At 41.7% G+C, this 22,667-nt stretch overlaps 1 protein-coding gene across 1 annotated transcript in view; it reads left to right on the top strand.

The window, feature by feature from the left end:
- Positions 1 to 508: 508 nt before the first annotated feature.
- The window catches only part of LOC311041957 (complement C3-like), a gene marked incomplete at both ends in the record, with an annotated part of 96,015 nt that continues 73,856 nt past the window's right edge, over positions 509 to 22,667 (top strand). The window contains 9 exons of the mRNA XM_084052446.1: positions 509 to 710; positions 4,478 to 4,633; positions 4,862 to 4,951; positions 5,991 to 6,038; positions 7,541 to 7,628; positions 8,334 to 8,430; positions 12,455 to 12,575; positions 12,710 to 12,825; positions 14,697 to 14,844. Of these exons, the coding sequence (XP_083908572.1) occupies positions 509 to 710; positions 4,478 to 4,633; positions 4,862 to 4,951; positions 5,991 to 6,038; positions 7,541 to 7,628; positions 8,334 to 8,430; positions 12,455 to 12,575; positions 12,710 to 12,825; positions 14,697 to 14,844 (1,066 nt within the window). The remainder of the gene's footprint in view (positions 711 to 4,477; positions 4,634 to 4,861; positions 4,952 to 5,990; positions 6,039 to 7,540; positions 7,629 to 8,333; positions 8,431 to 12,454; positions 12,576 to 12,709; positions 12,826 to 14,696; positions 14,845 to 22,667) is intronic.

Below are 22,667 nucleotides of genomic sequence, written 5' to 3'. Positions count from 1 at the left end.
GGAGTGTCTGATAAATGCCTAAATTGTAATTGTAGACGGGCGGAAGGACGGACGGACGGATAGATAGATATAAATAAGACATTTAATTTGAGCAATTAGCTAACCTGTGCTAACACACTGTGCAGCACCTATCCACAACAGCAAACTGCTTACTGAAACATATTGGCCAGTTAACAGTATTATCTCACGTATATCTCAAGAAATACCTATAAAATAAAGTTTATCATAGAAAGTTGCATGAAATTTGTACTTCTTTTGTAATTCATGTGTAGGGACCTTTTGTGTTACAGAACATGATGTTGCTGGAGACATGGCACAGTTCAGGGTGTGTGGAAATTACAAGGGTGGGGATTGCGAGTTATGCATTGATATCAAAAAACAGAATGTAATTTGTATCTTTGAATACTAAGTATTATTAATCAGTATTATTATTTCTTGAATATTTTTCTAAAATAAGTATTTCTAAAAGCAAGTATTCCAGTACTTGACTGGAGTACTAGAGTTGAGTATGCTGTCCACCACTGGATCCAGCAGGGCACAGTTCAGGGGGTGTGGAAATGACACGCTGCTGGGAGGAAGGGGGTGCTGGGTGATCAACCAGGTTAAAAGGCATCTATGTGAGGAGCTCCACACTGACAGCAGACCCAGGATCAGACGTCAGGATGTGGGAGACGACACGGTGGCTGCTGGGCCTGATGGCCTGTCTGGCTGTTTGTTCTCTGAGCTCACTGGCTGAGGGAGCCCCTCGGTGAGTAGATTTATGTTAAGATATTATGTACATTATGAGTAGCTTCAGTGTGTGTGTGTGTGTGTGTGTGTGTGTGTGTGTGTGTGTGTGTGTGTGTGTGTGTGTGTGTGTGTGTGTGTGTGCGCGCGCGTGCGTTTGCGTGTGCGTGTGCGTGTGTGTGTGTATTGTGGGGGTGTGGGGGGGCATGCTGTACTTCTCCTTCTGATATCGCCCTCCTCAGGTCATTCATTTACATGGCTAGTGACCCTGCTTCTGGTCAGACTGTACATGCATTTCATTTTGATATGTTTGCCATTTATGTTTGATTATATTACAACTTAAGCCATTTAGACTGGGAACGCATCTGTGTGTCATTTTTAGATTTCTTTGGCTGTTCAAAAATAGCAGATATAGCAAATCTTTAAATGTACATTTTTAATTCAAATCTTTGAATCTGGGGGATCCCTGGAACAAAATATTTTGAGATGGGGGTCCGCAGCCAAATACATGGCTTTTTGGGGTTCCTTGACATGAAAACAATTTGAGAACCACTGATATTATAGCAACATAGGTTTTTTGAAAAAACTGTTAGGATTTAGAAGACATTTGTAAAATCCCCAGAAGCAAAGATTTGAGTAAAAAATGTTCAATTTAAAAATATATATATTCAAAAGATTGCACAAATTTTCACGATTTAAAAAAAATAACAGATCTACAAGCTCATGAGCTATGAGCTTGTATATCTGCTATTTTTGAATAGCCAAAATAATTCTTAAAATGACACAGTATGCGTTCCCGTTCGTAATGGGTTAAAGCAGCACTATGTAACTTTCCTCTTTTACCCCGGATTTGAACCCGTTTTTTCCTGTGTAAAATTCATGTCAGATCCTGTGTCTTGGTGAGACATGACCTATTTGATTACTAATGACTGATTACTAATGCTGTTCCTGTTTTGGGCAAATTTCCAGGCTTTGTCAAAATGTGTCAAATGTTTTCAAAATATTTGTTTAATTAAAAAATTGCAAACATGTCATATCTACAAAGCTCATATTTATTTCAGATCTACAAGCTTGCAGATCTGCTATTTTCACTATGTGTCGTATGACCAAGAAAATGCCTACCCACGCCACTTTTAATTTTTACAAATCAAACCCTGATTACATATAGTTATTATTTTTATACATTACAGTCATTTAGCAGATACTACATTATAGTGCATATTGTTGAATGGGTTGCATACATGGATGTGACAAATGGGAACTAATTGCATCTTATTTGATTATCTAATTTCTTAATATTTTTCAGATATGTGTTGGCTGCTCCTAACAAGCTGCGTGTGGAAACTTCAGAGAATATTTTCGTAGAGTGTCAAGATTGCTCTGGTCCAGATCCTCAGACCGTCACCATCAGAGTGTTGAGCTATCCAACTAAAAGCCCAACGCTGACAGAGCAAGTAGTGACCCTAACCAGTACAAACAAGTTCCAGAGTCTGTCACAAATTGAGGTATGTTACAAATAGAGTTTCAATTAAGTTTTTTTTTTTCATACAACAGTACAGTATTTTATAAAACTTACATAGTATTTAATGTGTGAATGTGTTATTGGTAAGTGCCTATGCATGTGTGTGTGTGTGTGTGTGTGTGTGTGTGTGTGTGTGTGTGTGTGTGTGTGTGTGTGTGTGTGTGTGTGTGTGTGTGTGTATGTATGTATGTATGTATGTGTGTATATATATATATATATATATATATATATATATATATATATATTACACATATAGATATACATATATATATATATATGTATATCTATATGTGTAATATATATATATATATATATATATATATATATATATATATATATATATATATATATATATATATATATATATATATATATATATATATATATATATATATATATATATTTGGGAGTTTGTAAGGTATAAGACCAGGCAGGTTTATTTGTAGAGCACATTTCCACAACAACTCAATACAATGTGCTTTACACAGAACATCAAGCAAAGCAAACACATTATAAAATGAAATTATGATACAATAAAAAAAAAAAAACCTAACAAATAAAATTACAGTGTAGAAGAGAATGGAAAAGAAGACCTCAGTGAAAGGGAGCAGTAACAGAAAGGTCTTTAGCTGTGGTTGAAAAGAACTAGGAATGGCAGCAGACCTGCAGTTTTTTGGGAGTTATTGTTCCAGATAATTTTTCACAAAGAAAAATATGAATTCAAGGAGAGTTCCCTTTGTATAACATTCCTTTATGGTTAATGAAGAAAACTATATCAACAATCTGTTTTTAAACTCCAAAACAACGCTCACAGTGTAATCCAAAGTCTCTTGCTACTACCAGAGTGTTTACCGTTACAAAATATAACCATGGAAGAAGAAAACACACGTTCAAACTACTTCTGGAATAAATCGTCAAATGCACAAATGACGCAAGCGCCTGGCCGCATACTTGCGTGTGAATGAGCTCCAGTTGAACCACACACACACGCCCAGGCAGGTTCTGCGCTTGTGCATGTCACGGTTTAAACCGGAAGTGAATACATAAACTTTTCTTCAACATAAGCCAGTGCCTTTGAATGAAGATCACTTTAGTGAAGTCATTTATAGGGTGAACTACTTTTTTGTAAATGCACATTAGATAGCATGCAGTAGACCATCCCAAACCCTGCACAGACTACAACTTAAAACCATGGTAGTCTCTGGTGCTGCTGCTTGGCCTGTTAAATCATCAGATTTAGGATTTAGGGGACTTAATGGAGCCTGTCACTGACAAATATAATATTGACACGTGTCAGTATTTATTTAAACATGTCATACATGTAAATATGATGTCAAATACATAGCAATGTGGTTGATCCTTTACACACCAAAACACTCACACTGTCGGCTGATAATTATTCAGCAAGTGTAGGCACTATATGTGTTCTTAGCCTTGAAGAAACATCTCAAATAGGCATGTTTTTGTAAGGTGTAACCCATCATTTAAACATAGGGTGTGTTAATTGCAGTAATTCTGTTCAATAATGGATTTACTGTGAATTTACTGTGTAAGTGAGAATAGGGGACAACCTTAGAATAGAGAACCTGTGTGGGTTAATGAATATTAAACTAACAGTGGATTAGTTTATGAGCATCACATCAACTAATGGGAACAAATTATGAGTTAGAAAGATGGGTTTTAGATTGACTTAGAAAAACAATAATCACTGTCAGGTAGTAATCTTGTATGTCCAAAACTATTACTTTTCAGGAAATGAAATGTTAATACTTTTCATTGGTTCAATAATTGTAAAACCCTCACACACAACTCTTTGACAAATTGTTGATCTGCTATTTCCGCTACTTTTGCGTGCCACTCCTGAACAAATTAGGGTATTAATTTATGAAAAACAGAAAAGGTTGAAATATGTATATGCAAGCTTTCTACCTGTCAGCAATGATATGCTAGTAACATGCATGCTAATGAGCAACTAGTGAATGGTGAACATATGTACCTTATTATAAAGTGTTACCCAACATGTTACTGTATATATTGTAAGCAAAACCTAAAAAAAAAATCTAAAACAAATCCCATATAATTGTTGGTTTGCTTATCACTGTTGGGTAGATGCCAGTTAAGCTAATATGAGAGTTCAACCTGAGCTTTAAGTGATGAAAAGCTAAATCAAAGTTAACCATGTTCTAAAGAAAGCACATTTATTTTCCCTTTACTGGATTTAGATCCCAGCTGAGGACTTTAAGAAGGATCCTGACCTGAAGCAGTATGTCTACCTGCATGCTCAGTTCCCTGGTCAACTTCTGGAGAAGGTGGTGCTGGTGTCCTTCCAGTCTGGTTACATATTCCTCCAAACAGATAAGACCATCTACACCCCTGGTAGTAAAGGTAAATCCAGGTTTACCTTTACTACTTTGCAAAGAGGCAAAAGAGGGAGGTCCCCTCCCTATTTTGCCTTTTAACTTTGTAGGGTAACTGAGTACTGAGAAAGGGGAGAGAGGGAGAGAGACGGTGGCTTTGGCCACTCTGTGCTGCAGAGGGGGGGGGGGGGGCGAACCTCTAGTATAATACATTTCAACATGAGTACTTATCCTCATCTCTCTTTCTGTCTCTCAGTCAAATACAGGGTGTTTGCTGTAACTCCTGGCATGGACCCCATCGATGCGGATGCTGGAGGATTTGTCAACATTGAAATTCAGGTGCATGGCATGTTGTCTGTCTGTCTGTCTGTCTGTCTATCTGTCTGTCTGTCTGTCTAGATGCATGGATGGGGTGTAGGTAATGAATGGATGGGTGGATGGATGAATTGGTTTATTCATAGAATGATAATGATATCATATATATCTTGGTTCTATCTCATCCTGTACTGCAGTCTACTGTTTGGCTTGTTGTGAGTAAACAATTGATGTTAGTCAACGACCCATTGTCTATAATGCATTATATGTGCATTTATAATGCATTATAATGAGCTTATAAGGCATTATAAAACTTGTTATGAATATTTATAATCATGTATGACAACTTATAACAATGTGTATAACAAGTGCTGGTCATAATGCATTGTTATGCTCAGTGACAAGTAAAGTAAACAACACTTTGTATTATCCAAGCCATGTAAATATTTATTTTCACAAAATATGGCACTTACAATTGTTCATGTCAAGTAAAAGAAAAGGAAGAAAAAAGAGAGAAAAGACAGAACCTTACACAATCCACACCACAACGTTTATTTGTGAAGTTATCTGGGTAATTTTCTGTCACCTCCTGCCCAAACATGAAAAGGGCTTTTTCTTTTGTGTTTTTTATTTTACCGTTGCAGATGTTATGTTTTAGATGCAGTTAGCTTTCAGTTAGTAGTCAAACAGTAAGAAAACAAACAATACAATACTGCCATTAAACATTAAACAAAAACATTCAGTAACTCAAACTAAGAGCATGAATCACTTATCACAAATACTCTTACATTATCTAGCCATTTAACACAATAAAACATCGAATCAACGACTACAGTGAAGGGGTGGGGGCGGGGGTTAGAGGATTAAACTATTAAGATGCTCTACTACAGTATGTCCACTTGTATTTTGAGAACAGGAATTATTTTAGGTTAGTTTTGAGTTTGGGTAGGGTGTGTAGAACCTTTAAGTATTTTGGTTGAATGCATTTTTACCAATTTTTGAGACATATTTTGGGGGAAACAAGGTCAGATGAGCTCCTGTGTTATGCCCATGGGCATCACCCACTCTAGAGAAGAAGTTTGACAGGTATCTGGGCACTGATCCAGTACTCACTGAAGGTGAGTTTTGGGGGAGAGGCCTAGTAGAAGTCACCTTTAAAGGGATATTTCACTTGGTCATTTTATCGTCTACTCAGGCTTTTTGGAGCACCCCGGACAGTTTTTAAGTTGCTTGATTCAGTATTTAGATATTTGATATTGCCCTTCCAATACGTGAGGAGACTGTATTTTTCAATTACTTTTTTCATTTATTTTTAATATAATTTTCTTTAAATGAAAACAAATTTATACAATAAAAAAACACAGGTTCTCAGAGCCGGGCCTTCCATTAGGCAGAGTAGGCAATTGCCTAGGGCGCCATGAGGCTGGGGGCCCACCCACCAAGCCTAGATTTTTTATTTTTGTATAAAAAAAATTAAAAATAGATATTAGATTTTTTTTTATAGAACGCATCATCATCATCTGTTTTAACGTCTAGAGACCCCTGTCCAGGACAGGCTTCAGACGCACCTCCTCAGGAGACTTGCCTTTGATCTGAACCCATTTGATTTGGCGTTAGGAACCCGTTGCGACCGCCTGCCCTTGCTGACGTCTACCCCAGGCAGTAAAAATAACTCTTGAATTTGTACGTTTTAAGTATTTGAAAAATGAAAAGTTAGGTGTGCCCCATCAATGCACCCCTCTCTTTCAAACGTTTTTGTTTGGCCCAGCCATGTTTATCCAGACGGCTCTGCTTTCAGTTTCAACAGTGTGGCAGAATCAGAGTTAAATTTATTTTGACACACAGAGGATGTACAGTATAGACAGGTTTCTTGTTTACAAACATTAGTGGGTGTGTGGTCAAACTAAAGATATTAAGACCTTTATTGCTAGAAGGATGCATTCCAGATAATGTAAAGAGTGCGTTCATCCCAGACAGAACAGAAACCTGTTCATTAATTGCAATGGCTGTTTTTTTGTAAGTTCCTTAAGGGTTTGGTAATTGTTGTTCATGTTGTTTCTTCTCAGAATCCACAGGGTATAACTTTATCATTCAACACTGTTAGCCTGAAATCAGGGATCAAGTCAGATCAGTATCAAATTCCTACTATCGCCAGGTGGGTTTTCTTTGTGTATTTCTCCATTAAGCCATTATGTCATTGGATTTTTTTTTTTTTCATACAACAGTACAGTATTTTATAAAACTTACATAGTATATAATGTGTGAATGTGTTATTGGTAAGTGCCTATGCATGTATGTGTGTGTGTGTGTGTGTGTGTGTGTGTGTGTGTGTGTGTGTGTGTGTGTGTGTGTGTGTGTGTGTGTGTGTGTGTGTGTGTGTGTGTGTACTGTATGTGCGTGCACGTGCGCGTGCTTGTACAGGCTCGGGGTGTGGAAAGTAGTTGCCAAGTTTCTCGACAAACCACAGGAGACCTTCTCTGCTGAATTTGAAGTCCAAGAATATGGTAAACAAATTCATACTGTAGATCGACTAAGCTATGAGCTCCATTATGTATTTAAACTAGTAAAACCTAGACCCTGGACGTATACCGGTACTAATCATGAAAGTGATTACTTACAGTGCTGCCTAGTTTTGAGGTGAAGTTGCTCCCAGAGAAAAGCTTCTTCTACGTGGACAGCCCAAGAATTAACGTCGCCATCACAGCTAAGTATGTTGATGGGAGTGGGGGTAACAGAGATATGAGTTAGTATAGTATGCGTGCGTGCGTGCATGTGTGTGCGTGTGTGTGTGCTGTGGGGTTAGGCAGTTACAGCGTGATATAACGATGAGAGTGACGACACTAGCATAGACTCCCATTGTAAGAATGGAATGCCGAAGTTATCTTTCTGTCTCAATGAGGAAGTGCCAATGTTTGGAACTAAAGGAGGCAACATCCCGCTTTGAGGCGAGATCAAAGTGTGATGCAACTCTCTCTCTATGGGTCTGGGCAGTTAGTGCCTTATCTTCATATAATTGGTCGTCACTAATGTTCATTATAAGATGGCATCATTTCTGTCTACTCACTCACTAATTACTAATTGGTGGGCTGTGGACAGTTCAGAAACCTGCCTACCAATGTCTACCAAGACATATAGGTACTTCTTTGGACAACAAATACATTTGGCATTTTGAATAAAAAAAAATAACATTTTGATGCCAGGACTAATGTGGTTAATATGCTGTACATTTTATTGTATTAAATAGTTAAATTGTGATATTATCAAACATATCAGACAGATCTACATTTACCAAAAGGAAATGCATGTATTGAATTCAGTCAGACCAGACGTTGGGATTAAACACATCCCAATGGACATACAATTTGATGACTCCAACCTTGATGATAATACGTGGTTTGTACTTGTGCTTTCAGGTATCTGTTTGGTGAAGTAGTGAAAGGACAAGCCTACGTGGTGTTTGGAGTCATTCAAAACAATGAAAAGAAGAACTTCCCTAACTCTCTCCAGAGAGTACTGGTTAGCCTACTTTCTTTCTAACCGTCACTGTTGGGTGAAAACCTTGCATGTCCAAAACTGTTACATTTCAGAGAACCTGTGGTCCAATGGACCCATTAGTTATTATTAAAGGGATTGACGGCAAGTTCAGAGCTAAACAAACACCGCCACTCCAGCAGTTATTTTCCCCGACCACCAGGGGGTGACGCAGGAGGGACTTCCATAGAGTAAGGGTACTTTTGAAGGGGCCGTGTCCAAAACAGGTTGCTTTATTGGGATACAATATGCGGAAATGCCCGCCCTGCTGGTTCTCTGAATTTTTATTTTTCAATAGGCTCTTTCATGATAAATTGACCACATATATGAAGTTAAACAATTAAATTCTATCCACACGCTATCTTAACACATCGGGTGCCAGCATTTTTTCATAACAACTTACCGTGGGTGCCAGCATTCTCCCCATTGACTGCGCTTTGCTGTTTAACGTTTCCGCGTGCGTTACAAGCAAATCCACGCAAAAAAAAGCATCGATTCATGTTCTGCCATGAGCCTAGCTACAGGCTGGAACCATAACATTCCCCTCGCGGGTTACAAGGGGGGGGGGGGATCGCGCATCGCGCATGACCGTTTTTCCCCACAGGAAACAGATTCGGAGATATAGGCGTTTCAAAGTAGGATTACAATGGGTGCTCCCAGAGCTGCTCTAGCCCCGCCCGCGCGGAGAAAAACGAAAAAAACAAAAAGACTGAAATCACGGTTCAGACCGTGAACGGCACCGAAGCTTCGGAACCGCCACTATGTAAACACACGGTTTAGACCGTGTTTGGCACCCGATGTGTTAAAAGTAAATTCTGTGCCTCAAAAACAAAGTTTGAGAGCATTTTAAAACCGAAAGTAAAACGTTCATACGGACACAGACGCGCATGGACGCGCACATGCGTGCGTTAATTTACGGCCCAGACATAAACATATAACACATAAACATTAGGGAAAATACGGATTTCAATGCAGGAAAACACCCCAGCATCATTATATAGTGGCTGATAGAGGGGAAAAATGCAAAATATATATATATATTATTCTTTTTCTAAATTTAGGCTTAATAATGTTGCCTACAATACCTTTAATCACAAGCTCAAGTTTCATAAATAGGCTACCTTTCATTGGTTCAGTATTTATGAAACCCACTGACATGCTTTCACCTAGCATCCTTATTGTCTCCGCCAGGCCGAAAGATTTTTGCACCCTGTCCGTCAGTCCGTGTTTCCGTGTGTCCGTCCGTCCGTCCGTCCGTCCGTCCGTCCATCCGTCCATCCGTCCGTCCGTCCGTCCGTTCGTCCGTCCGTCCGTCCGTCCGCCAAAGCCGAACCTCTTCCCCCGGATTTTTCAGATTGGCCTGTTATAGCGCCACCAGGAGGCCGCTTTTTCCAAAACAATTTTTTTGACAGTACTCCTACCAATTTTGTCCAAACATCACACAAATTGGTACACAGTATCTCTATAGTCATTAAACGAAACGGGTCTTTCAAAATATTCATATTCCATCCTGATTGGCTAAAATGGCTTCCAAAGTTTGCAGGAGTGCTCCGTTTTGATTTTATCCAAATTTCAAATTGGTAAACATGATCTCTATAGTCACGTGATCAAGACGTATCTGTTTGATTTTTCATATTCCATCCTGATTGTCTTAATTCACATCAAAAGTTTGCAGTAGTGGCTTGTTTTTAACAAAATGCCACAAATCATGAACGCAGCATCTGATTGCGGTCAAACTTTGCAAGCACATTCACAAATGCCACCCTTTTAACATTGGCCTGTTATAGTACCACTAGCAGGTCTAATTTGGCAAAACACAGGAGGCCACAATAACCTACCTGACTTGGCGGAGACCTGTGCTCCGAGGAGCACTTTCTCTAGTTTTGGATATAATATTATAAGACAACATTTTAATTTTATTTTCCAAACATAGCACAAATAGCAGGTCTACAAGCTGTTGCATTGTATCTGCTATTTTATGTACTTTTGTGCAATACTTTGTGAAAATACTTTTAAAAAAAAAAAGATAGATATGGAGGTATGGTTTACATGAAAAAACTGAAAAATGACAAATGCCTACTTGCGGCCTATATCATTGTACTCAGTCACATATGTTTAAAATATATATTTTTTTCATTTCCATTTATGCTAAGCAGCAAGCTAGATAGGCTGTCTATTTTTTACAGGATAACTTGTTTATAGGTAGGGTTACAAAGCTCTATATTTTGACTGTACTCATTATACTCTTGGGTGTTTGTTCAGTAACAGGGAGAGAACTCATACAGAATACATATTTTTGAGACACACATACAGGTATTTTGGGGTGTGGCCAAATCCGCTATTACTTTTTCATGTAAAACAACACAGCTTTCACCATTGGAATTGCATTACGGAACGTACACGTTGTTACATTTTATGGGTTTATTTCATCATAGCGCAACATATAGTGAAGTATTGTAGTGCAGGTCATTGTTAAGTAATAACATACAGTATAGTGAATTATTGTAGTGCAGGTCATTGTTAAGTAATAACATATAGTGAAGTATTGTAGTGCAGGTCATTGTTAAGTAACAACATATGGTGAAGTATTGTAGTGCAGGTCATTGTTAAGTAACAACATATGGTGAAGTATTGTAGTGCTGCAGGTCATTGCAACAACCAGCGATCTTGTGAAAAATGAAAACGGAACCGCCAAATATTATAAATGTTCTGCGATTTTGCCAATAATCATATTCTTTGAGACACATCCGAGTTTGTGTCGGTCCAAACAAAGGCATCACGTGACGTTGATTCCCTTCCCCTATTTGCTCATACTAGGACATGGTGCATGTGTAGGCAGAATAATTAAACAAGTGAAGTTGAAAGAGGTGACACAAAGAAATTAGTAGACACAATTGGAACTGATCTATTTATGATAGAGCTGGAGAAATTTGGAGACCCCTGTTACTGAATAAACACTCTACTGTAGCAATGATTATTATCACAATATAAAGTTTTAACGTTTTAACGAAAGGAAAAAACATGTGTTGCTTTAACAAAAATAACACTTACACTTCCTTTCATCATCTGCAAAGACAACATGAAAATTGGGGACAGTGGCAGCACAATTGCTTTATGATTGATTGATTGATTGATTGATTGATTGATTGATTGATTGATTGATTGATTGATTGATTGAATACTTTATTTAGAGCACATGAAAGTACAGAAAGCACAAATACAAGGTCAAGTAAATAGGATACAAAAAACACTATGGCTTGTTTCAATTGGAGTCCACAATTCATAGTGACATTAAATGACAGACAGATGCAGAACATGGGGATTGCAGCCACCTGAAGGTACTCTTTTAGGGGAGTTTTGAATGAGATTAATGAATCCTATTTTCCATCCAGTTTCAGAGCACAGGCCCCTCAATCTGTATTTCATGAAGTAGATTGGATACTGTATTGTCATTTATTTTGTGCAAAACGAGCTCCTAGCGCTAACTTTGGAAGGCAATCATAGGCAATCAGAAGTGGGTATGGAAAATCTGAATGATACATTTGTACAGATTTGAGTTTTGGTCCAAAAACACAAAAATGTATTTAGGCGGAAATGGGCATGGCCTATATTAAATTGCATCATGATACAATGATTTTATATAAAAGAACATATATATGATGTATGACCTTATATCAAATAATGTATAAATACTTATAAGTATTTATAAATTACAAAGCCTATTATTGCTCCACCATGAGGCAGATTTGGGGTAGAGGTTCTTCCTTGGCCTACTGGGAGTGTGCATGCCAAGTGTGATGCGTCTCGGTGTCCGAGATTAGCTACTGTATACACTGACGGACACTCACTCACACACACACACACACACACACACACACACACACACACACACACACACACACACACACACACACACACACACACACACACTAGCAGGGACGAAAATATAATCTCCACCTCCCAGCCCATCGGCTAAATAACCTTTTGGCTTATATGTTTTCAGCTCGGAGACGGTGAGGGAACAGCCATCCTGAAAAGGCAGCACATCAATCAGACCTTCCCTGACATTAATCAACTGGTGGGGAGCGCCATCTATGTAGCTGTCAGTGTACTGACAGAGAGTGGTAAGAAGAGTGGATGTATGTGTGTGCATCTACATGTGTATGCTTATATTTGTGTTTGTGCGCATGCATTTTATTGGGTGTGCATGTGAGGGTGGTGTGTACATCTGTGACAATGACACTGTTTTCACTCTCAGGTAGTGAAATAGTGGATGCAGAGGTGAGAGGGATCCACATTGTGACATCTCCTTACACCGTCCACTTAAAGAAGACACCGAAGTACTTCAAGCCAGGAATGCCCCTTGAAGTTTCAGTATGTTACTCTAAACGGAATTAAGTATTTTCACACACATTGACAACCATCCACATTTATTTATTTATTTATGTTTTACTGTCCTTTTTGGTTCAAAGGATAATGGAACTTTCATGAAACCTGTTACGTTGATGCAATGAATAACAAACATGCATAAAGCATAAAAACTATTTCTAGAGAGTTGTCGTATCGAGACGATCTCTCTACCCAACATATTTCATATGTATGGGGAATGACCCCACCTCGCTTAAAACATGGATATTTCTTTAAGACACACGGTGTGCGTGATTACATACATTTTTTGATCTCCACCGAACAGTCTAAGACGTGGGTCTTGTTTTTGGAGAGAACTACGAGTTGGCAGCCGTTCAGAGAGCTGGTGTTGAGTCGCTCCTCTCGCGGTTGCTGTCACAGCACGTTTGTAGGCAAACAATCAAATGAAGGAGTGTGGACCAGTGGTGTAAAGTACATTTACTCAATTACTGTACTGTACTGTACACACACGACCGTGGTGTACAGTACAGTAGTCTGTCGATCTGGGTCCAGTGAGACAGACCGGACGTGCTGCTCTGTCGAACACAAACTGGGCAGCCATTATAGTTCGCTATACAGCGTGTCACTGACTGTGTCAGTTTACGTGTCCATGGCGGAGTTCCGTCTGTGGATCTGGGTCCAGTGACACAGACAGGACGGTGCTGGGTCTGTTGAACATTCGGTTGAAAGCAAACTGGGGAAGCATTATAGCACACTATACGGCGTATCGCTGATGGTGTCAGACACAGACAGGAGGTGCTGGGTCTGCCAGGAGCATGCCCCAAGGTTCAAGGTTCAAGGTTACTTTATTTTGTCTCCCGTGGGAGAAGTTTGTCGTGGACACACGGACCAGCAGCATACACAATACCATACAGTACATGACAAAGACAAAAACAACTAGAAAAAGTGCTCCTCGGAGCACAAGTCTCCGCCAGGTCAGGTAGGTTATTATGGCCTCCTGGTGGCGCTATAATAGGCCAATGGGAAAAGGGTGCCATTTCTTCTTTGGCCTTGCACGGCAATCGGACACTGCATTCATGAGTTGAGGCATTTGTTCCAAAAATGTGGTTTGCTAAATTAGACCTGCTGGTGGCGCTATAACAGGCCAATGTGAAAAGGGTGGCATTTCTTCCTCGGCCTAGTGGGAATATGTGTGCAAAATTTCACAGAAATCGCACACTGCGTTCATGATTTGAGGAATTTTGTTCAAAACAGACGGACGGACGGACGGACGGAGGGTAAAACATACTCTCTCGCCATGCCTTTCGGCCTGGCGGAGACAATAAGGCACACAGTGACACGTACTGTGCAGTCCGTTAAGGCCTAGTCATCACCCTCCATCATAATAAATAAATAAACACCTCAACCAGCATATAGTGCAACATGAGCAACACCTTAGCACACCTCAAAACCTTCTGCCTCGCCGTCTGCCCTCCATCAGGGCATCATTGAGGAGTGTAATTGACATAGGGACAAAGGAGTACTTGTACCTATTGTAGTTGAACTCATGGGCCATGTACCTCCTACCTGACGGCAGTAACCTATACTCAGTATGTAGTGCATGAGAGGGGTTAGAAACAATCTTTTTTGACTAAATCTAAGGATCTCAGATTTATACTTAACCATCAGGTTGCCGAACCAACTGGTGATTCAATATCTTACAACCGACTCTATACTAGCTCTATAAAAGATCAGCATTATGTTATGTATGTGTGCAAGTTATAACTTCAACTGAGGGGTATATTCACAATAAGACAGACAGACAGACATAGGGAGAGGGAGATAGCAGCATTGTCCTTATCATCGTCATCCAGTAAAACAAGTTCGTTGTTAAGCAGCTCATCTTCATCTTCCTCTTCCTCGGCTGCAAGCCTGTTCTCCTCATCTTGCTGTCGCAGTTGGGCCCGAGCCTCTCGTTCTGCGGCGCAGGGCTGTCCCTCCCTGAAGTAGAGGATGCGATCGTCTTCACTCCCGTCAGGATTCACGGTCTGTCCACAAACTTTGAAAGACTTTATGATCAGATCTTTGTCCAGCTTGTCCCAGGCAGTGAGCACCCAGTCCACAAGCAGGCGGCGGGCAGGGGCTTTCGGGTTACCTCCGGTTGTTAATTGCTTGCCTACGTCTCCAACCATCCACTGATCGTAGGACTCATGTAGACTTGTCTTGAAGGGCTGATTCCACATCACATCAGGTGCTTGGACATATTTTGTGCAGCCTCCCGGAATCACCGCGGTTGTCATCTTGTAGCCTTTCAGCTCAGCTTTGGTAGCGACACTGATGTGGCACCGGTATGTGTCCCACACGAGGAGGCGTGGGGTGAAACAGAATTTTCCCACCACTGACTTGAGCCAATCTGTGGTGAGATCATCATTCATCCAGCCATTCTTAGACGTGGCGACCACTGCTCTGGTGATCTGTAACTTCATTACCTTCACTTCACGAATAGCCCCTTTGAAGACGATATACGGCTTGAGTTTAGTGCCGTCAGCCTTGGCAGCAAGGACAACGGTGAGATGGCTTTTCTTGTGTCCTGTTGTTTTCAGGGACACACTCTTGTGCCTATGGCATCGATAGTAGTGGGAGACACCATATCGAACCAAACGGCAGTCTCATCCATTGCAATGATGTCCTTCTCTAAAATACCTTTAGAGCTGACAGCCTTGCCAACGTAGTCAACAAATGAAACCAGTTTCTCAGTGAGTTTATCTGGGTCTTTCTGTGCCATGGTGGTGCGTCGTCTCAGTGACAGGCCATTGCGCTGTAGAAATTCTCAAGCCAACCCTTACTGGCTACAAACGCCTTTCCTCCATCACTCACTGTTGGGTAGATTTCCTTAGCCTTGTTTTGTATCATTTTCCTTGACACTCGGGTTGTGTTTGTCGTGCACTGAATGAATCCACTCTGAAAGTTGTGTCTCCAGCTGCAAACTTGCTTTCTCCCTCCTCCAGTTAGACGTGATCTTTTATTGCCGGCTGCCATCAGCTCATTCTTTCGTTTTTTTCCAATATCTGATTTGTTTGGAATCAATATTAAAGTGTTTGGCGGCTTTCTCTCCCGAATGAGCCGCTGCATTCTGCAAAATCTCCTATTTGAACTTAACGTCAAACTTGCGTCTCTGTTTGGTAGTCGCCATGCTTTCTCTACTGTTGTGTTGTGTTGTGTTGTGATGTGCTGTGCGCGTGTCTCATATAGACGCCTTAACAGACGACGTCACACTGATACGAAACAGTATGCGCGCGCAGGTCGGCAGCAAAAGAACCCCACCGCTCATAAGATGCAATGTAAAAGTGGTCACAGTCTCACGTGTAAAAATGCATCCCATCAAACTTTCAGATGCTGTTTTTCTCCCAGTGTGGAGGAAGAATGCTTAGGATTTTTACTGTGATCTCTCGCTCTTGAAATATATAATCCTTGGTTTCTGTTGTGTGTAAACAATAATAACAATTCAAAGCAGTTGTCCTCAAAACTCCACCTCCAGTGGCTGTCATAAGAACAGAGGGGAGCGCTCTATGATCATGGCACCAGAACCTGCTTGGCTCGCACAGCTGCAGCCCGTCAAGACTAATTTATGCTCCGTCCCGCGAAGGTGTCGCGCGCAGAGCCTAACGGCCGAGAATAGCAGATCTCCAAGCTCACAGCGGTCGCATCCGTGACGCGGTTGTGAGCTTGTATGTCAGCTGTTCTCGTTGCGCAATACCGTTACGCGATGAAGTATATATGTGTCGCCAGGGCGCACCCCACTAGCCTACACACAGAGGAGGTTGAATGAACTGAAACAAGCTCACACTAAAACAGCAGGTTTGGGGATCTGTTGGGAATTGATTACATGAAACAGTCACCTGTGCGTCCAGTCCCAATGTTTGTAAACAAATAATTGGTCTATAAGGAAGTACCGGTATGGAGTCACAGGTGGTTCACAAGGTATTTTAGTAAACAGCGCCCTCTTAAGACTAAAAAAAAGTAGAGAAAAAAAAGAGGCTTGTAATTCAGGCTTGGCTTGTATTAGAAAGGAGGCTTTTAATTGCTTGTTTCAACAGCGCCCCCGGTCATTAATAGAGAGCTGGCTTTTAATTGAATAGAGGTCACTATTAGAGGATTTACGGTATCCAACAATACTTCACTGCCAGAGTTAATTGTCTACCGTCCCCTTGCCAGCGAAAATGTGTCAACAATCTCAACCTATTGCCATTAACAGGAATCAAACTCTCAACCTTCGGACTAATAGGCTGCAACACTACCTATAGTGCTATAGTTTTGTCCAGGCTGATGTTGTCTGTTGAAGATCATAAACTCTTGCCTTCTGTCATGAACCAAGCCAACACTAAGATCACTCGTTCACAAACCATTTACCAATAGAGAAATTGTATGTCTCCTCGCAACCGAAAACAGTGAAAGCAGCCGATCTACAAGCTCAGAAACACGTTGCTATCTGAAAGGTTTTGAGATTGTAGATCGGCTATTTTCAGAATGAAGTATGTCATACGTTGAAAAACTCAAATATGCATTTCAGGTTATCTTTACCATTTGCACATGTATTCATTGATACAGTCATGTTGTTTGCAATTCAACTTAAATGAAGTCTGCAAGTGAGGCTTGAACTGACGACCTTGAGATTGTGAGGCACTCATTTAAGGGAGACGCCATTGGACCAACAGACAAGGAACTGTGAAAAAGGAGATCACACAGATGATACAGTTTCACGCAAATAGCTGAAAAATCCTGGGTTTAAGTGTTTTTCAAACTGCTCAAAATTGCGGAAAATCTAAGGGCGGAGCTTACTGGTCAAAGCGATAGATGTGTTCCTCATGAGTCAAGGCACAAGTGTAAGCAAGTTTCACGACTTTCGGCCAAACGAGGCATGACTTATGCCTGTTTAAAGTCTGCATTTTCAAAAAATTGCTATAGTGCCCCCCTTTGGCCAATTGGAGTAAGATTGGTTTCAGTGATATTTGGAATGACCCTGTACATTTCTGCAAAGTTTCAAAGAAATGTGAGTCTGCATGTATGTTTTAGGCGCAGATGAATAATTTTCATAAAACTGCAATAGTTAAAATCTATGGAATCCTAGGATTTTGGAGCAATCTGCACGAAACGTTTAACACTTGAACTTTGGACCTCTGCCGACAACTTCTAGGCGGCGGAATTTCCATAAGTGAAAAAATGCAGAAGTTAGGAGCCAATGACTGTTTTTCATATAATTCAAAATGGTGGGAGATCTAAAGGTCAGAAGTCAAAAGTCAGAGTGTGAAAGCTGTTCATCATGAGGAGACGCATATGTGTATCCAAGTTTCATGGCTGTAGGTCAAACAGGGCATGAGTTGTACCTGTTCAAAGTTGGCATTTTCAATTGAGTGCTATAGCGCCACCTTTGGACGAAAGATTGTGAGAATTATTTCTTGATCGTTTTTCATGACCATCTACCATATGGCCGAGTTTCGTTAAAAGCGACTGCACGGTTCAGCCAGAACTGCGAAAAGTGGCAGAAGAAGAAGAAGAAGAAGAAGTGACAGAATACTGCCAATAATAAAACAGGTAGAGAGCTGAGAGCTCTGTCCCTGTAATAATAATGCATTTTATTTATAAAGCACTTTAAATTTTTTCAAATCTCAAAGTGCTACAGAATTAAAATCAAGGCGTAGCGGGAAAAAAGAAAAAAAAAACAATCAAGAAAAAGTGATAATAATAATAATGAAAAAAACAAGTACATTATAATGATACAAGTACATAATGATAATAATGAAAAAAACAAGTACCGGAGACATTTCTAGACTAAAAAATGGGTCTAAAACAAACTATAACATTACATTACATTACATTACAGTCATTTAGCAGACGCTTGTATCCAAAGCGACTTACAATAAGTGCAATCAACAAAGGTAGGGAATGAAAGCTACTAATCACCAGAGGTTATAAGTGCATTTTCTGCAATAACAAACAACCAAGAGCATACCTAGCGCTAAGGTAAAAGTGCAATATATCAGCTACCTATTTCCTTAAACAGATGAGACAAAATAGCTAAATCAAATGAGCAGGAGCTAAAACAAATAATTGTATTGACTAAACAAGATCCAATAAACAATTCAACAATAAAACAAGCATTCGTACAACTAGTTAACAACAAGTAGGCCAGGCAAAGACGAAGGGTAGTGTTTCCTGAAGAGGTGGGTTTTCAGCCTGCGGCGAAAGATGGGCAGTGACTCTGCTGTCCTGACATCAGTGGGAAGTTCATTCCACCACTGTGGGGCCAGAACAGAAAAAAGTTGTGACCGTGTCGATCGACCAGAAGGACTGTTGAGTGGCGGGGGAATCAGTCGCCCCGAAGTGGCAGACCGGAGTGGTCGGGCAGGGGTGTGGGCATTGACCAAAACCCGGAGGTAAGAAGGAGCTGTTCCTTTCACTGCCCTATAAGGCTAGCACCAGGGTTTTAAACTGAATGCGAGCCGCTACGGGGAGCTAGTGCAGAGAACGGAGAAGGATAGTAGTGTGAGAGAACTTGGGGCGGTTGAACACAAGACGAGCCGCAGCTTTCTGAACAAGCTCCAGAGGTCTGATGGCAGATGCCGGAGCACCAGCCAGGAGGGAGTTGCAGTAGTCCAGGCGGGAGATGACAAGAGCCTGGATGAGTACCTGGGCTGCCTTCTCCGTGAGGAAGGGGCGAATTCTCCTGATGTTGTAGAGGAGGAATCTGCAGGACCGTGTCACTGATGCGATGTTAGCCGAGAACGACAGTTGATCGTCCAGGTTCACACCCAGATTCTTCGCAGTCCGAGTTGACGCCACCACAGCGTTCTCAATGGAGATGGCCATGTCTCGGTGAGGACAGCCCTTCCCCGGGATGAACATCAGCTCGGTCTTGTCCAGGTTGAGCTTCAGGTGGTTCGTCGACATCCATTCCGAGATGTCAGCCAGACAAGCAGCAATGTGTGCCTCCACTTGTGTGTCAGAGGGGGGGAATGAGAGGATCAGCTGGGTGTCATCGGCATAGCAGTGGTAGGAAAAGCCATGGGAGTGGATGACAGCACCAAGAGATGTAGTGTAGAGAGAGAACAGAAGCGGACCTAGAACTGAGCCTTGGGGAACCCCAGTAGTGAGCCTGTGTGGTTCTGACACAGACCCTCCCAGCATCACCTGGTAGGAGCGACCCGTCAGGTAGGATGCAAACAGGGAGAGTGCAGAGCCTGAGACACCCATCCCCTCGAGGGTGGAGAGGAGGATCTGATGGTTCACTGTGTCGAACGCTGCAGACAGGTCCAAGAGTATCAGGACAGAGGAGAGAGAGTTCGCTCTAGCGGCATGGAGCAACTCCGCCACTGCCAGGAGGGCAGTCTCTGTCGAGTGACCCACTTTGAACCCAGACTGGTGGGAGTCCAGGAGGTTGTTCTGGTGGAGGTAAGAGGACAGTTGTTTAAAGACAGCACGTTCGAGAGTTTTAGATAGGAAGATAGGAAACCGGTCTGTAGTTCTTGATCTCAGAGGGGTCAAGTGTCGGTTTCTTCAGGAGGGGGGTGACTCTGGCAGTCTTGAAAGCAGAGGGAAAGTAGCCAGATGTCAGAGAGGTGTTAATAAGGTTGGTTAAGAAGGGAAGAAGTTCAGGTGCAGAGGACTGCAGCAGAGGGGATGGGACCGGGTCCAGGGGCCTGTTCCTCAAAAGGTGAATAAACTAAGCCTGGACTTAAGCCAAATCCAGACTTGACAAAGTCGGGTCCATATAAGCCTCGTTTATTCCGTTCCTCGAAGCAAAGCCAGGCTGAAAAGGAGCGACTTTGTCGAGCTAGGCCTTGTCAAGCCAGGCTATGTCCAGCCAGGATAATGAAGCCAGGCTTCACATATTTCTATAAAAGACCATGAAAGTCGATAGCAGAATCCTTGAACTTGACCAATCATGGAGTCCAAAACCAGAGCGGCGTTCCTCTCTGTGGCTGAACAGCAGCTTTGCAGCAGCTCATGAAATCATACAAGGAAGTAAAATCTAAAATGTATTATAAGCGAGAAAGGAAACGCGACCGCAATAAATAGATCCAGGGAGAAAGCGTGGCAAGGTATTGCAAGCACACACAGAGTGTGTGTGTGTGTGTGTGTGTGTGTGTGTGTGTGTGTGTGTGTGTGTGTGTGTGTGTGTGTGTGTGTGCGCGCGCGACGGTACGGGACGCACGGGACGGGACGCCGCGGGGGGTTGACCGCGACTGGGGGCCGCGACGGGATGAGCGGGGGACAGGGGGACGGGGACGGGGGGGGGGACGGGGACGGGGGCGAGACACGCAATAACCCCACATTTGCAAGACCACTTTGGTAGAGGTTTGGGTTGTGTAGTTACCTTGCCATCATGATGTAACTCCAAAGGTGGACAAGAAATAAAAAATAATTTCTCCATTGACAAGAAATTGATCATTTAAAATATGCTCCTCATTGACTTACATTCAGTGAAAAAAAAAATCTGTTATATATTATCAAACATCTAACAACAATATGAACTATAGTGTTAACAGAGTGACAATGACATCCCATGAGTCATTGTGAAACAATTATGATTCATGGTCACACACTATTTCAGTAATATAATTAATTTGATTATATCTGATTGTATTTATTTCATTTTATTTGAATGCAAGGTCATTAAAATGAGTCCATATTCAAACACATGTGTTGAATTAACTGTGGAAAAACTTGAAGAACAAGGCACTGGATTAAGTAAGCTTGGCTGTTAGCCTGCTCCTGACCAGGCTAACTTCACAGCTAAATTGCCATGGTAACTAAGGTAGGATTGCTTCAATTCTCTTTTGAGGAATCGGCTCATGGCTAAACTTAGCCAGGGTGAACTGGCTAAACTAATCTTCAAGCTGATTCAGCTTTTGAGGAACCGATTCAGCCCTAATCCTGGCTAAATTAAGCCAGGATAGGTGTTAAAGCCAGGCTTAAGCTTTAATTCTCTTTTGAGGAACAGGCCTCAGGGAGCATGAGGTGGGGCGACTAGAGGTAACAAGGAGAAGGATCTCGTTAGGGGAGAGGGGAGAAAAGTGGGATAGAGAGGGTGAGGGGGAGGGAGGAGGAGGAGTAGATGAAGATAGGGAAGGAGGGGTGGAAGGCAGACAGGTGTGGGTAGTGCGCAGGGCACCAGCCGGGGTAGGAGGGAATGAGGAACGGATATCGTTCACCTTCTTGTCAAAGAAGTTGGCAAAGTCGTCAGGGAGGAGGGAGGAGGAGGGCGGAGGGGGTGGTGGTTGCAGGAGAGAGGAGAAAGTTTCAAAGAGTTTTTTAGGGTTGGAAGCAGAAGTACTAGGGCACTGACAAAGGTACAACGATCACAGTAAGATTAAAAAAACGCTTTGTTAAAAAGGTGCGTTTTGAGTCCGTTTTTAAAACTGTCTGTGGACTGGGGCGCTCTCAGGTGTACAGGGAGGGCGTTCCACAGACTCGGGGCTGAGTAGCTGAAAGCCCGGTCGCCCATTGTGCGCAAGTTGGTGTCGGGGGTGAGCAGAAGGTTGGTGTTGGATGAGCGGAGGTTTCGAGAGTCTGGTTTTCGATTTAGGAGTTCTTTGAGGTAGGAGGGGGCATTTCCATAGAGGCATTGGTGAGTGATGAGGGAGATCTTGTATTCAGACCTGAAGGTGATGGGGAGCCAGTGGAGTGAACGGAGGATGGGAGTGATATGGTCGTATTTGCGTATTCGCATCAGGATCCTGGCGGCGCAATTTTGAATATATTGAAGCCTTTGGAGGCTCTTACTGGGGATTCCAAAGAAGAGGGCACAACATGGACGGATCCTAGTATTCTAATTGGGCTACAGTTTGTCATCACAATTCCTTGCTAGT

Source organism: Gymnoscopelus microlampas (assembly GCF_963454915.1).
Source record: "Gymnoscopelus microlampas genome assembly, chromosome: 3".
In the NCBI taxonomy this organism is placed as follows: Eukaryota; Metazoa; Chordata; class Actinopteri; order Myctophiformes; family Myctophidae; genus Gymnoscopelus; species Gymnoscopelus microlampas.
This window is presented reverse-complemented; position numbering and strand designations above follow the sequence as displayed.